Raw genomic sequence first — 17687 nt, 5'->3', positions numbered from 1 at the left:
CATTTACTAAAGTGGAACTTTTCATTCATTGTTGCATAAAGTTTTAGTTTTCTGATTTTGCCCTATTGAGCGTTCTTAAAGGTTAAATACAATCTTTTTCTTTTTCTTTGCAAATGACCTTGTTCCACTGAATATGTTGGGCCCTTCATTGTAATGAAACATCCACAGACTCTTACAGAAAAGCAGCTTCTGATGAAGAAAAAACGCTAACTCATACCAACAAAAGATTTGCAAGAAGTGTTTGTGTGCGTGCGCAAAAAATGATTTATATATAAAGCACATATACGAAGATGTATGGATTCCAGGCTAAGAGTATTTTTTTCAGATGAAATCTTACATATTATTATATTGTATATATCTATATACATGTATATAAAAGCTATGTCTTATTAAATATTTTTATCAAAGTTATAAACGGTTAAAAAAGTTATGTTTTCGAATTTTGTAGTGGAGGCTTTAAGATATAAGATATTGCAAATGACCTGTTAGTTCCAAACTGAATTTTTGCGAAAGTACAGATTAAGAAAAAGCAGCCTTCAGTGAGAAAAATATTATTATTACAACAGAGTTTGCAAATGTTTGTTCAGTAATGATACTATAAAAGCAATATATCTATTTTCATTAGCGCCGTATTTAAGGTATTTTTTCAGATGAAATCTAATACATCACGTAAATATATAAAGCATGTCTTATGAAATATTACCAAATTTAACGATAACGCAAAATCGGCACGTGTGTGTGAGCACAGAATATCTGTTATGTAACACACATGGTTATGCACCCAAAAATGCTTCATTTAAAGTAAGATTTAAAAATGTTTAAATCATCCAGTGACTTGTACACCCAACATAGCGGGTGATACATATATGTAGGTTTATATACTTTAAAAAGACTCAAGACCCCAAAACGATTCAATACATGTATATTTGATTCTATCTTAATATGATTAAAAACATATTATATTTTAACTACTATCAAAGATTGTTTCTTTTCCGTAAAGAAACGTGCGTATTGAAACAACGTTCCTGAAATGAAAAAGGGAAACAAATTCGGGACATTAAACAACATTTTCGTCTTTGATAAATCAAGTAAAATTTACAGACGTTGAACCGAAATATATGCGTATATGTAAAATGAATTACATTTCATACAGACAAAATTCCATAAATTTACTTTTTATTTAGTTATTCTACTCACAAATCATATATGACAATAAAAGTGTACGTGTTTAATAATAGTCATGTATATCATAAACTATCACAAAATGGAAGCAAACAAAACGTTAATTAAGCTTACATTTCATATAAATCATATAATTTACAAAACCAGAAATGAAAACAAGTAGCTAAACACCAGACCTAACGTCATGTAGGAAATGTCAGGTTGGTTGTCCAAGAAAACCGGTCAATTGGATCGGCTGCCGGAACAAACCAATCGTAGCATTCATTCTATATAGACATGTACAAAAAAGAAGAGACTATACGTAACAAGGATTGCGGTTTGAAGGCTTTAAACCATTATGTTATAAGTCAGATCTTTGCTTTGAATAAGACTACAAGAACAAGAGGTTAGTTTTCGTATTTTGTAAAACTGTGAGGTCATACATTTAAATTGTCATGTAACTGATGTATTTTTCTATATGCATTGATCAATAATAACATCACGTTTTTTTCATCTTTTTGTCTGACTTTTAATCTATTTAAATAATTAGACTTCTACAGTTCTACAGTTCGGTGTTGTTTTATTTTTGCAAATCCTTAAGGATCATAGATTCCAATACATATACGTTATTGTGTTAAAGATTAAATATTATAAAAATTCGAGAATCAGCCTGTCTCGCTAATAAGCCTGTCTTCATAATACGTCACCATTTTCTTACAGTCAAAATAAAATGAGCCGCTTTTAGCGACAAAACCAACGTAATGCGTTTGCGACCAGCATGGATCCAGACCAGGCTGCGCATCCGCGCAGTCTGATCAAGATCCATGCTGTTCGCTTACAAACCCTATTACAAGTAGAGAAACTGATAGCGAACAGCATGGATCCTGATCAGACTGCTGGTCTGGATCCATGCTGGTCGCAAACGCATTACGTTGGTTTTGTCGTGACGCGGCTCAAATTGAAAGTTAGCCGGGCTTGAATAAGACTATAACTATTACATTACACATTTTGACTTATTGAGAATGAACAACACACAATGATTATAACATTATTATTAATTCTCGACTGAATTTCAAATCTATATTAAGTTTACTGCTTATGCCTGTCGGTGCTAGGGTGCGCGAAGAATCGTGCAATTCTCATTTTCTCTCACGAAAAGACTCAATCAAATTGATCTGCAACTCTCGAGGGATTTTTTATTTTCCATTATTTTATATAATCTCCCAGTGGAAATGTATTGAAAATTGAGATATTAAAAATATTTAAATGCTTCGAGATTAAGCTATCTACATTACGATATTATCACATGAAGATGTGGTAACACAACATCCCACTCAATGGTTTAATGGTATACCACCGATACCATAGCATTATGTTTTACGATTCAATGATTTAATATGGTACAGCACATATGTCATATTTTTCAGGTTGACTGGTTATTCCCGTCTGAATTCTTCGTATTGATGGCGGAGGACTTCCGGGTGGAGATTTGAACTCAAACCGCTGTATCAGTGTTCCAAGAAATATGAATAGCTCTTGTTTTGCCAAGAACTTGCCAACGCATGACCTTCCACCTATGGAATAAAAAAAATCGCTGATATTACATGAGTTTAAGAGAATTCATATTTAAGTGTTTGCATATCAATAGGTGTTACTTTCTTATATTTTTTGGTTTGGCATAATAAGGGCAATGTCGTATATATTTTTTAAATTATAAGTTATTTTACATAAGAATTTTAGAAAGAATTACATATATGAACTATTCTTGCGAAAATAATAGTTACTTTTCATTAAACACACACAAAATTAACAATGGCGTGTGCAGGAAAACTTGCTGGAAGATATAAAGTACACATTTACATTTATTATATTTTGAAACATCCTTCTTGGAAGCTTTTATTAGTAAAGTAATCTTTCCATGAATGGACAATATATTATGTCGGTCACAATCATGTGTATTTGTTGGTATAACATTAATTTCGTAACGCAAAGGAAGTAATCAAGAGTAACATCATTTCCATTTTTTTTTCATTATTATGTTTTTTAATATTTTTCGACTTGTGACTGAAGTGTTGCGCGCGAGAATGGCGGCGACCATTTATCACTGCGTGATGTAAAAGGCGACTAAATAGGTTTGAATTATTTCTACGCAGCAGTAGGGGGTTTTGATTCTTGCTGTTGCTTTAAGTTTGAAACACCCAATGTTAGCCAATATCATCTTTCTTGTTCCGGCGTCATATGATAATTGTTAATGCCTAAATCATCATAAGTACTCACCCAAACTAAAAGGTGCAAAATGTTCCTTGTCTTGAACAAATTCGCCTTTTTCAGACAGGAACCTCTCAGGTCTGAAATTATCCGGATCTCCCCACTTGTCTTTGTCCATCAACATAGTGAAGAGAACGAATATTACGACGCTATTTTTAGGTATGGTGTAACCTTCAAACTCTGTGTCTTCTATTACAGAATGGGGAACCGTTTGTGGTGCTGTGATAAAAACAAAAATTTTGGATAAAAGATAGAACTAAAAATACATTTGAATTAATTCTATTTTATTTTAAGTAACGTATTCATTATTAAAGTCATATGGCGACAATCCAGCTAACAAATGAGTAAAAAAACAACAACCGGCCTTCCAAGACAGAATTCGAAGTCCCTGGTTTGGTTCGAACCAACAGAAAGAAGGGCAACTAAAGTTAGCGATCTTAATTGCAGACAAAATATTTCTATCCTAGACAAAACATTAATATTATTCAAACATTTTTTTTCTAAAGTATTAAGAAATTATCAAAATCCATAGCTGAAGACATATGAGCCGCGTCACGACAAAATCATCCATGCTGTTCGCTTACAAACTCTATAACAAGTAGAGAAACTGGTAGCGAACAGCATGGATCCTGATCAGACTGCGCGGATGCGCAGGCTGGTCTGGAACCATGCTGGTCGCAAACCCATTAACTCTGCCAACATTCCCTATAATCAGTGGCAGACACCGTAACTTCAGCTTCCTCTTTATCCTGACCTTAACTCATGTGTTGTAATTTTCTCCTCTAGGTCTTAGTTTGGTTCAAAATTCGTGAAGAATTTTAATTATTTACGCTTATCTAAAATGTAAACAAATAATCTTTGTATTGAAGTCCATTTTTTAGAATATACTTTTTCTTCGTATGCATACTTACCAATTGTACTATACCGCAGGACCTCGTTAAGAAAAGCTTGTAAATATGGAAGGTCTTTTTTATCATCTAGACTTATGCTTCGTCCTGTACCTACAACCTGAAAAATAGCATCAACTTCCGCTTAGGTAACACAATACTAGAAATAAGAAACAAGAAAACAACTGTTTTATTATGTACACTTTTTCCGCAGAAGCAAACCAAATCCACATTGGAAAATTAACACTTGTTATTTTCTCCTTGGCTTTAAGTGGAATGGTATATAACATACCCGTTTTGTAATTAAAGTTTAAAGTGTATGGATTTTTCAATTCTTTAGAGACGGCATAACCCTGACACCATAACTTAAGTGTATTTTATCGTATAGTTTGTTTCTTTAAGAATTCTACAGTTTTTAATGCGCTTAATTTGGCTAAAATAGCATTACAAGCCTCCTTAATCTAAGGTCAGTATATAATAATTCTAATAATCTGTGTCAGTGTATATACTTTGACTACTAAGAGTGTCTATTAAATCTACCTCAAGAATTTCTTTCCTGCATTTTTTCTGGACTTCTGGGTTCTTTATTAGTTGAATGATTGCCCAGGACATGGTATTGGCTGTAGTGTCGGTGCCAGCATTGAAGAGGTCGACAATCAGGCGGAATAAATTGGCCTCTGAATAAATATGTACATATATAGAAAAATATTTGAAACATCCCGCTTGAAACGAAAGTGCTTAGCCTCTGCCATTAGTATAGCGCTAAGCATCCTAAAAGTAGTGTGACTGTATACTGTCGGCTGAGTTATATCCCTAAAATTGAAATTTTTGGAAAGTTTTAGGCATTAAAGAAGTTCGGTAGATTAAAAGCATCATCAATATTTATGTCAAACATTTGCATGCTAAAATATATGATATAACGTATATTAACGTCTTATGCAAGACATTTGTATGCTTAAATATGACACAAAATATAACAACATCTCTTGTTAAACATGTGTTTACTAAAATAATCTTTAAAAAAAATTCTTAAATAAACGTCTTGTATTAGGCATTATTATTTTATTTGGTCCAAAATAATAGCATGTTTAAAATTAGGCATTTTTGTATAGCTTTTTATAACACATTCCATTGGTTTAAACATATTTCATTCCTCACATAAGCATATTTACATACCTGATATTTACCATCAATACAAAAATGATTAGACTAGAATAGAAGCAACATAATGCTTAATGAAGTCTTTTCCCGATGTACAATAAATATATGTGCAAAATAAAACGAAAGGAATTGTCGTTTGTTTATTAAAAAGACTGATGTGTTTCAACTTATATCGAAAAAAGATTTATAAATATAGAACAATTCTTTTTCAAAAAAGCATAATAAGACTTATGATGAGTTCAGATGAACGAAAAATAATGAGGCAGAAAAAAAGAGGGAAAAACGACAGAAAAAAATTACCTGTGCTTTAATTCTTAATGATAGTTGATAATTGTTAGAGTGTCAAAGCGATTCGATTTTTCAATATATTTGTGAACTGAAAGAAATATTTTCTCATTTTCTAGGTCTGCAAGTGCCGTGTCACCAAAAAGAATGATATTTAGTGAAACATGACAGTACGTGCTTATACAGTTTATCATGTTTTTATAAAGAGGACAGTCGTGAAAAATGTGACCAGTTGTTTCCCTTTGTCCACAGACGTAAAGAGGCGATGGTATGATATTCTTAGGAAAAAGGTCTTGAACCAAAGAGCTACAGTTGGTCCTCAGACGTGTGTGGGAAATCTGAAGTTTTCTTTTATCATAGAAAATATATTTCGGTGGCTTTTGAATAAAAGGGAATATACTCTGTTTTAAATGACGATAATGTTGGAGAGCTGAAAACGTCACTTAGAAGACTGTTAAAGGCTTAAACACATACCATTAATAGCGTCGTCTCCATTTCCACCTTCATTCTTTAAAAATAAGTCAACAAAATCCCGGATGTTGTCGGGGTCAAAGGTTTCCCGATGTTCTTCAATGCGACCTTTGGCATATTTTTCAAGACTTTTGAAAATACCAAATACTTTGCTTATCTGAAAATATAAACATAATAATATTAATGATGAAGCTAATTTTAACACATTTCATGTTCAATTTTATGTTATCAGTCGGGTTCTTTGTTGGAATGAGTGGAATTGAATAATCGTTATCCTTCATTGTTTGGGCTATTTAGCAATATCTCACTTTATCAGGTTATGAACACTTTTTTGTTATAACAAACGCAACAATCGGCTGACTGCCAAGACTTAAGTTTATATATTTACTGTATTCCTAGAAATTTTCGCGGAAACAAAATTTCGCGATTTTCATAATGCAGGCGTCACTGTCCCGAAATTGACACCAGATGGGCATACGAATATGGAATTTTTAATTTGGTCGACAGTCGACAGTCTCTCTCAACAGCCGAAACGTGTACGATTCCTACAGATGGTCACGCGATCGCATCCGAGCCACACACGATTCCTACCGAAGGTCACGCGATGGCATCCGATACACACATGAAGTCACCTAAAAGATGCAATTTTGTACCAAGAAGTTTACCAGCAGGACACGCGAAGGTCACAGGATAGGTACACGACGTCGTATTTTGAGTACGATGCCTTCGTACGCGGTTACGAAGGCGTCAAGTGGCCTTCACCTTCGGGTGGTATACAACCCACGGCCAACCACGGCAAATTTCAGTTGCAGATAGTATTTGGAGCTAATAAAACTACGTTTAAACTTTATTTTTGGCTCTCAATATTACTATCAAAAACACTTCTATTCACACAAAAATCTATGATAAAAGTGATGACTTTGATTATGGTATAGTAAACTATCCACATTTAGATGGAGACGTACGGCATGCATTATCTGACGGGGTATATGTATCTCAGTAAATTAGATTCGCTAGAGGTTTTAGCAACGTGAAGGATTTTAACAAGCGAAATATTTTACTAGCAAGCTTCTCAAACAGGGCTACCGCTATTATATATTACGCAAATATTTTACAAAATTTTACAATCGTAACTTTGATTTAATCTCAAAATTCAGTAGTGATTCAAAAATGATTTTAATGGAGATGTTATTTACAAACTTCGCAAGATCTTTGGTCATTGTAATTTTTCTGTTGCCTTTACTAAAATTATTAAACGTTTAACAAAAAGAGGTTTTGACCCTACTTTTTTAGATATACCGCATGCCTAGTGTTCAACACTTTAACAGTTGGTCCTTTCCTCTTTTGATTACATCTGCCGGACCAAGTGGGATACTCTATGATGGACAGTTCTTTATGCCCTTTGGGACTGAATTGCCTTAATGTTCATCTTCTGCCTTGCTTCGTCCTGGCCCTTGTAGGTGATTACTTTGTAACTCTTTTTTCTTCCTTTAAAATATTGAGTACTTTTGTTATGGTGATATGGGTATTCATCTATATGTATCTACATGATCATTTCGGTGTTTTACTTATTTTACCTTTTGAAACCATAACAACTGTTATAAATTTACTTGGCGGGGATTCATTTTATTTACACCGTCTCGTTTATAGGAACATGGTGGGCTTAGAGTGAGGTTTGGTGCACCATTAACCGGTTTAAACTCCCCAGTAGTACTTATGCTGCTGAACGGTCCAAGGCGGTGCCCTTCTTTGTTCCTTAGATGTATGTCTTTGTTATTTCATACTGTTTTGGTGACACTTTTGTCGGTGTCCATTGTTGTGTTCTCGTCTACGGTAAGTATTTTCCCTTTTTCCTCTAGTTTAATAAGTCAATCATTAATTTGTTTTCTTTGATTTCCTTGTTGTTTACCATTATTTCGTCTTATGTATCATTAAAGTGATAAGCCTATCCGTGCTCTATCTTGCGCCCTGTCCGATTTTCTGGGGGTCCTCTTGTGTTACTTGGTTCTTGTTGCTGGGTCGTGTTGGGGTTGCGTTCATTGAACGCTACCTTTCCTTGTTGATCTTGTTTATCATATTTGATAAAACTTTATCATGCCACCCAAGATGGGCCTGTGGGCTTCATCATGTAATTCTGCAGGAAATAAGCTGAAAATAATTGTAAATTAATTGCAAATATTGGAAGCTTTTGATGTCTATGTAGAGATGTGCAAGAGTGACAGATGAGGAAGATGGTCTAGCGTTTATATGTCCACCATGATAAACATGCAACGCTTGGGCCACTAAAAATTGCCTTCTTCGTCTCGATGACATCTTACCAAAATACGATGGTGACACGACGGTATTGCGGGGGCTTCAAGTAGTCGTGTACCCTTTTTAAGACTATCGGGAACTATCGGGAATCTTCGTGTTTACATCGTATTGTCTTCTTGGGCTAAAAATGCCAGATTGCACCGATGATCACACGAAGAAAAGACGGAGACTACACGATTTGACAAGATGGCTTCACGACGGCCTTACGAAGGGCAAAATTGGCATACGAATTCAACACGAAAATGAACCTTCGCAATGTCTTCGTGCAATTTTTTGGCATGCCAAACATTTTGAAACCGCTCACGAAGTTGCTGCCGGAGCTTGTAATATTCAGCCGGGGATCATACGATGGCAAAATATGCCCTCACGAATGGCACGATGTGATAACGATCAGATCCGAATTTGAACATTTCCTTATCCGTGTGTCAATCTGATGCCAAATTCGGGACAGTGTGATGCCTGCATAAGGATGGCGTTTTCGCGGAGACAAACTTTCGCGCAGTCATAGTGACCGTTTATTTCGCGAATATTAAGTCGCTGGGGTAAAGAGCATTTAATGTATATTACTAACATCACAATTACGTTTCTGTAATCTTTTCGCGATATATATCTAGATTAGTTAACACTGGCATAAATTGTATCAATACACGTATATTTCATAACAATACAAACTCTTACCTTGGATCCGGGAAGAAATCTTAATATGGGTAAAAAGTTTTCAGGAAGAAACAGGCTGAGTTCTTTGAAAATTGCATCGACCTTGTGAATCAGATCCGTAAAGGTCGGATCATTGTATTCAAATCTAGAAGAGAAAACAGTGAGGGAAAAAAACAATTACATATATTATGTTCCGCTTTGCTAAAAAATATATGATAGAAAAAAATATTATTATTTAAGTACTAAAACATAATTCGAAATAAATATACAGAATTTTACCTTTTAATTTTGAGTACAATAGGAGCAATAAAGACGCAAATATTATTATGTTAAGGAGTATGACGTTTTTGGTAAAGTTCTAAATCTCTGTTCTGATGGTATGTACGTAGTGTGAGTATTCATTTTTTCAATACCTAACAAATATATTTATATCACTCTTTTTCAAACATTTTAAGGTCGCAAGTATTGTCTAGGAAAAGAAAATAGCTCAGCAAAACTTTTAAATTATGTTGTAATTACATACGCCCCTGTACTTATTTTCTAGCCGAAGCTTAAACAATAATGGCCGGCACGTACCTGCTTCCGTAGACAATCCCTGCGATAATATTTGCGACGGCCATTTTGAAGGTATCGAGATGATATGCTGGTTTTCCATCTAGTTTCTCTAAAACTTCACTTAAACTGTGAATGACATATAGAGTATTAATTTTAAAGAATTGGCTTATTCTTAGAAATAATTGAAATAATTTGTATTGAATGTCGTGTAAAATCGATTTTATTACAATTTAACGCAACCCATGATAACTTCATATTGTTCTTCTGCAATTCACGTTTCTTGTTCAATATCAAACGGAAGAAGCTATGATCATGGGTAAACGAAATTTAAAAAAAAGGAATCTTGATTTCCCTGGACAAATATTAGATACACATAAAGAGTAAATTTGCTAAATCTTTAAAGCACTTAAATGATATATCTACAAAACAAAACTAAGTCAAAGAGGAAAAACAACTGCAATCACTTTACACATGCATGTTTATTACCCTTCCAGATTTTTTTCCGCCTTTTTGATTGGATATTGATCACCCGAAAGAAATTGATATAACCGAGCCAGACGGGTAATATACACACTAAATTTCCCCGTTGGGTACCCAACGTTGTAAACAACATGCGCTGAGGTGATGCGCGTACGGTTCGATTTTACGCGGTGTAAATTCCGATTTAAAAGCACTTTTTAACTGTTGAAGAGGTACCCTAAAGGGAATCTTATTTCGACGTTTCATTTGAAACAGCAATGATTTTTTTTTAAAAAAAATCGTCTAAACTCGGCAGGGGAAGGGTAATAAAATTATTATTTTGGTTTTGAAGTGATATATGTGGATATATTACCTGCCAAGATAAAATATCACCCTCGCCTAACGGCTCGGGTGATATAAAATCTTAACAGGTAATATATCCACATATATCACTCCAAAACCAAAATAACATATAATATTATTAGTTATAAAGATTTTAGACAGGTTATATGTCCCTATATAGACGGTTGTTTGTATACATGTATATATAACATAAACAAATGCCACAATAAAAAGGCCATGTAACACCGCAAAACGTCCGTACCGCAAAACGTACCCGTGTGGACGTTTTGCGTCGCATATCGTTCACATGTGGACGTTTTGCGGTGCATATTGTACTTGGTACGTTTTGCGGCGAGAGTGTGTTTTTGCGTCGCATATCGTCCATATTTTCTGTATTAAAATCAATTCATTATAAACGTTACTTTTATTGGTTCTGTCACATTCATATTGTTTCAGGTAAAGATATGACGAAATAAACATTAAAGTGCAATATTTTAGTGATCCTATATAATTCTGACTTTTTTTATTAAAAAAAAAAAGAAATTTGCTTAAGCCGAGGATTTTTTTTGAATAAATTTTTTTATGGAATGGAACCAAGCAGCAGCAGCAGCAGCAGAGATATAAAAACGATGATATTGAAATAAATGTAATCTTATAGACATACAGAAAAGGACGGCTATACGGACGGACGAACCGGGGATTGGACTGAGTGAATGACAATGAAATATTAAAATTAAGCTTCGCTTTTGACAATAGCTTTTCATATAATTGCATCAAGAAGTGGGAATGATTTTTTGTGTTCTTGTTGACTATGGAGGTTTGGTTCTACCGTTCATTTTTACGGATGGATGGGGGCTTTTGACAGCGTAATCATATTTAAGCGAGAGAACTAATTTTATAATTGAACAATGTAATTTTATAACTGAACAAAGCAGAAAGGTTAAAGGTCAATGGCAGATAGCATTGAATATTACAAATAAAAAGCAAGTACATTTCATGTTCTTGGTCAGAATCTGGGTAACAGATATCAGTACTCAATTCTATGTCTTAAATGGTCATCAATATCCAAATATCTGCAAATGACAAAATTTATGCAAAATAGTGACCTTGAGGTCAAGGTCATTTCAAGGTCAATGTTATAGTTGAACTATTCAAGATGTCCCTCCTGTCATAAATGTATGAATGACATCTGATCATTGAAAACAAAGAAATGGCAGTTTTATCACAATTCAATAATTTGACTTCAAAATATGTCTTTATCTTTATTATTCAAAGGCAAATAACTCTTGACATATTCAGTCGTTTTAGGTCATAAATGAACTTATCGAGACCTTATTGTTATACATATTCTGTATAAAAATAAGGATGGAGAAGAAACGAAAGCACTAACAAGGTGAAATATAGTGCGTTTTTTGTTGTTTTTTTTCTTTTTTTTTTGGTTAGATTTAGCCTATAATCTAACTTTGTTGAGATTTTATTGTCATAGATATTCTGTTGAAAATTGTCAAGATTGAAGAAGAAATGAAAGCGTTGGAGTGGTAACAATGTGAAATATAACAGATATTGTAATTCAATGACAGATAACTCTGGACATATTGCTTAGGGTATGTGGATGCTAGAGTGGTAACAAGCTAAATTTGGACGGACAGACAGACAGGCGCATACTCAGGTGAGCTAAAATTAACACACAATAACACCTGATAATAACTGGTCAAAATTAACGAAAATTATATGAATTTTAAAAATTTGGACGTTATGCGGCAGGACCATGCCTTTTTGCCGCAAAATGTACGTCAGAAAAATGTGGACGATATGCGCCGCAAAACGTCCATATATACGTACGTTTTGCGGTACGGACGTTTTGCGGTGTTACAATGCCAGTCAATTTGATCATAAGAACTGTTATTCTCAACCGATCGTACGGAATCAAGTTGTTTTCCCTTAAACAAAATCCCGCAAATAAAATGGAAAATAATGATCTTACATAACTGCTTCCTCTTGAATTCGACCTTCGATACTTCTTTTCCCAACTCCAAAATCTCTCAATGCGTTCAGTGTGAATTTTCGGACAGTAGCATGGACATCACCATTCGAAAAAACAAGTCCTGCAAATACCATGCCAAACAGGTTTTTTTCACTAAACTCTTCTAAATTTGCTTTTTTCATTAAATAAAGAATGTCAAACTCTTATTTAAACCCAAACACTTAACTTTTATTAAGTACATGTAAGTTGAGAAAGACAAATTTGTATTAAGCTGAACATTATAAAGAAATGAATTAATTAAAAGATATAAATTTCCACCATGAAGTATTATTTATATTCTAAAATTGGAGATCCCAAGGAACAATGACAACAAAAACAAATAATCGAGAAAGTCTGTTCATGAGAGATAACAAAAAAGTTACAATATCTCTCACGCCCCGAGCACCGACTGAAGCGGTATTCTATCATCTACACAAAACATATTGACAGATTTAAAACAACTACATGTTAGGTAAAATCAGGGTCTTTTAAATATTTCTATTTGGAAGACTATGGTAAAAGCGACAAAAAAAATCCAAAAAGAACGCTCAAAACGTCAATATTGAAAATGTCACAGGTTTGGTTTAATTGAGTCTTTTCATGGACGGTAACAAGCTACCCCTGAGTCCATTAAAGCAGCACGCCTCCAGATTCATAATAATTTTCATGAAAATTTTGAAAATGTATTTATAAGTAAAATATTGTGAAGTGAACAAAGAAATTAATCTATACATTGTAAACGGTAGTTACAATTCACGTAAATTACCAAAACAAGGGTCAAAATATTCAAAAAAAATAGCCCTCACTTCGTTAGTCACGCACTAGAAAGATGGTGATAAACATTGTAAAATCAGTCATTAATTGCACATAACATTTACGTAAATCATTACTTAAACCTTGACTCTGTTTACTTTTTTCTTTTTTTGAAATATTTTGGCTTATCTAGAGGCAAACAGGTTTAAACTAAATGATTAAAAATTCCATACGCACTTACTCTTACTATATTCAGCGCTGTAAGTCCATAGTAACTTACCTTGGTTATTGAATATGTAATTCGTAACAAAGAAATTTGTAGGTCTGTATTTAAACGACTCGTTCATCGTGACAGCTGCCTTGAATATCTTCTCTTGTCCCATAACTAGCACAACGTTGCTGTTCGGGCCAAGTTGTAGCCTAACCAAGTCTCCGTACTTTTGCCGTAAGTTTAAGGCAACTTCATACAGTGCTCCCTTCCCTCTGACATCAAATATGTTACCTTTGAAAAAAAAGTCATAAAAACATAGTCAACTGTGAAACCGAAATCTAGTAACTTGTCAATAATGTTTAGAACTTACAGAGTACGTATATTAAATTGTAAATGTGATACGTAAATGTTAGAGTGGAAATGAAATAATGCCGGGTTTCTAATTACATGTAAGGAATTTCAATTACTGTAAATTGTTAATTGCTGATAAAATTGGCAGTCATCTCTTTCATTAAAATCAGTATTAAGTTTATAAATTACCATATATTTCTTAAGTACAATATGTTTAAGAAAACCATTTCCATTTAACTTCATCAGAAATATATACATTTACATGTCCATTATTTGATCAGAACATTTCAAACGAAATGTTATCAAGAAGAAAGAGTAAAAGGGCGTGTTCGAAATCCGTGACACCCCTGATTTTAATGACCTAGAAACTCGGTGAGAATACTAAGCGACAAATCTGTGATTTCAATTTTTCATCAAAAACATTATGTTTTAAATTGAAGAAAAAAGTCCATACCTATAATGGGCAATGGTTTAGGTCCCGGGGGTAGGTTAGTGTATCTCTTTCCATTGAAAATATACAAGAAACTCAACACAACTATCACAGCCACCAACAGATATACTGGCTCGAATAACAGTTGAATAAAATCCATTTCACTTCCCGTCGTTCTTCAACCCTGCAAGAACAAACATAAAAATATCTCCAAAAAGGTTCGATAATTGTCTTTCTAGTCGTACAAACTCGGATAACTTCGTATTTAGGTCCGGTAACTATAGCCAAGCTACTTGACGTAAAAACATCAAGGGACGACAACTGTGAGAAGACACTACTATTATGTGTTCACAACTTTGACATGAGGGCAGTAGGTCAACAAAATGTCATATATAAAAGCATATAAACGCTTTTAAGTAAATGGTCAGTATATGTGTCATATAATTTAAACAAGATGACATTTCTATTGCGGTCTATACAAATAAATATCTATTTTTACTTTCATTTGTCATATTATAATATTCATTCACCCCAACTCCTAACTTTGATGCAAATCTCTCTTGTACTGTAAAAAACGTCTTCTAGCTCGCCGTTAATCTTACAATTTTGCAATGACTTTAAGGGTCCAGTCGTGAATTTCTTTATTAACTTCTAGTAAAATTAATAACATTTAGTATTTCGAATCAAAGAAACTTGGGGTGCGAAGCTCTTAAAATTCGAAATAAAATGTATACGAGTATTTGTCAATCCCAGGACATATAAAACTTAACGACGCGGTCCGTTGCTATGAAAATTGATCGGAAGTAGTATTTTTCGCGCATGCGCAATCTGCATAGGGCAAAAAAAGAAAGCGCCCTACATAGAAATGTAGTAGAAATTCATAGACAATTCCGAGTTAATTTAAGGTAAAAATTAGAAAATCATATAAAATAGCTTTTAATATAAACACAAAAGATACCTTTATAGCTTTGTCATAAGATTACCATAAAAAGACATGGAAAAGACGATTGTTTAAGAATTCCCCTTTACGATCACGGACCTGACATTGATATAATTATAATAATATAAAAAATGTGGATATATATATATATATATATAATTGTTGAAATCGTTCATATAAAAGCTAAAGAAGTTTTATAACATATAAAATCGAAGTTAATTATCATTCTGAAAATAAGTCGGATCAGATAGCATTTTAAGTTTTCAGTTTACCTAATTTTATACTTTATCCAACTTGACTGTGATGCCAAACAGAAATAATTTAAGTCACATAAATATATCTAAATCATTTTTCAAACTCTTAAGAAGTTAAGATGGGTGGTAAAATAACACACATTTTATCCGTTTCATCGTAACACATGAAAATGCACGTTACGTACACTTTTTGTCACTTCACAAAATTGAAAAACATTGATGAGATTGGTATAAATAAAAGTTACTTAAATTACTATTTTCATAATTTTAAGTGATTAACTATGTCATGGTACTAAAACGTCCCGGTTGAATGATATTGTAAACTAGCTGGCAAATAACAACCGGTCACGTGTCAATCTGTTTGACACTTACCGCCTTGCCAATCCACTTTCAAAGGAATACCAATTGTGTAATATTATGTAATACATGGGTAATAAAATTTATCTTTAACACCCTGCTGTTTTAATTTCAATTACTGATGAAAAAAGTCATCTAATGATACCTTGAACGAAGGACATTTGGTCAGTGAATTATTAGTCCTGCTAATTTTGTATAGCTGTAATGAATATCAATTCACGTTTAAAGTACGTTCCGCTTTTATTCATCTTAAAATATTTGTTTTCTGGGTGTCGTAACTTATAATCACGTCTTTGAAAGCCTTCAACTGCGCTAAATGTAGTCCTACGCAGAATGCGCATGCGCAAAATGCAACATCGGTTGCTATGTAAAAAGGTCTATAGATACGCTGTTTTGAAAAACTGTCTAAATTATTATAAAGCATTTTGTGCTCCACATCACAAGTATCTGTGTTTGGAATCTGTTCACTGAATGATGAAAGAGGAATTCTATCATTATTTATAATTATCAATGGTACTATTACTATGATTATTTTCATCTTAACAAACTATAAATATAATCGTATAACTTATCCCTGTATAGGTCAAAGATTACATAACTAAATTCTATGTCGATGGCAGTCTGTTAAACATAACAAAGTGGGGAGGATTCCTCAACTAGGTAGTAGGTCTAAAAATGCTTAAACGTTGGTAAACATTTGAATAGAAAATAAAGAAACATACTTGAAACTACACATGTAATCGTCCGAGGATGCAAAACATTTTTTTTTATAATAAATTCTGTTATAAATTCTAAAAAGAAACAGAAAAACACCCACTTATTTTAATATTTGATAAAAATTTAAATGAATCAAACTTCATAAAATTAGCAATTTAGCAATTACCCTCCGATAGTATGTGCACACTTTGTTTATCCGTGTTGAAATTTACTTTTATATCAAATAAAAACCGTTCCATATGTTCAACTTTAAGCGTAAATAAATATTATCCCTGAATGACCTCAATTGCATTAGTAGTGTGAACACTACAATTTCTGTTTACATAGGAAATAAACCTGACCTCTACAGATATTAAAAGATATCACTTTCAACAAGAATTGCAAAATGCGAAAAAGTCTTAATAAAGTTACATAATTCAGTATTTATCACAACAGTAAAACGTTCTCCCTTTTGAACTTATTAACGCTGGTATTATTTTGCTATCACCTTTTTGGTAAATACAAACCGCTAGTTAAGTACATTTGCACTTCAGTATGTGTTTACTTGACAATCTTAATGCGTTTGCTTTCAAAATCAAACAAGCATTGATGAAATCCAAGATTTGTCGCTGAGTATTCTCACCGAGTTTCTAGGTCATTGAAATCACGCGAAATACGGCACAAAATTCAACAAAATAAATAATTGTATTAAAGTAAAATTTTAAATTCTGATAGCTTTTTGTTATATTATGTGGATATTGTGGTGTAGCAGACACTGACAGACAGGCGGATTGTTCTTTAATTTTCAGTCAATGCCTCGCTTTTTTATTTAAATAAAAAATGTATTGTTTTAGCTAGCATACGGTTGAAACGTTAAAATATTTTCTGTGATTCTGAAAATGTATTCATTTGACATCAGCTTTGCGCAAAAAAGGAAAAGGCCGACAAATTGTTGCAGTAGAACAACGGTTGAAATAGGTAAGGGCAATAATTCGGAATAACACGGAAAGTCAATTAATTTAGGCTTTTTGGGTGCCTGAATTTCGCTTACATTTACATCTAAGATCTCATAGATGTATCATGCCGCCATCAATGTGCCGTTCTGAGCGATAT

At 33.4% G+C, this 17687-nt stretch overlaps 1 protein-coding gene across 1 annotated transcript; it reads right to left on the bottom strand.

Moving 5' to 3' along the window:
• Positions 1-1163: 1163 nt before the first annotated feature.
• On the bottom strand, positions 1164-17033 carry LOC132713298 (cytochrome P450 2B1-like). Its single transcript, XM_060695824.1, has 11 exons — positions 16762-17033; positions 14352-14511; positions 13616-13837; positions 12544-12664; positions 9780-9884; positions 9225-9348; positions 6237-6390; positions 4857-4993; positions 4341-4437; positions 3439-3648; positions 1164-2735 (listed from the first exon to the last, which is right to left on the bottom strand). The coding sequence occupies exons 2-11, from the start codon at positions 14485-14487 to the stop codon at positions 2554-2556; spliced, it is 1488 nt and encodes a 495-aa protein (XP_060551807.1). The 5' UTR covers positions 14488-14511; positions 16762-17033; the 3' UTR covers positions 1164-2553.
• Between the last annotated feature and the right edge of the window lie 654 nt (positions 17034-17687).

The sequence above is a fragment of the Ruditapes philippinarum genome, unplaced genomic scaffold (assembly GCF_026571515.1).
Source record: "Ruditapes philippinarum isolate M1 unplaced genomic scaffold, ASM2657151v2 ctg253_1_1_1_1, whole genome shotgun sequence".
Classification (NCBI taxonomy): Eukaryota; Metazoa; Mollusca; class Bivalvia; order Venerida; family Veneridae; genus Ruditapes; species Ruditapes philippinarum.
This window is presented reverse-complemented; position numbering and strand designations above follow the sequence as displayed.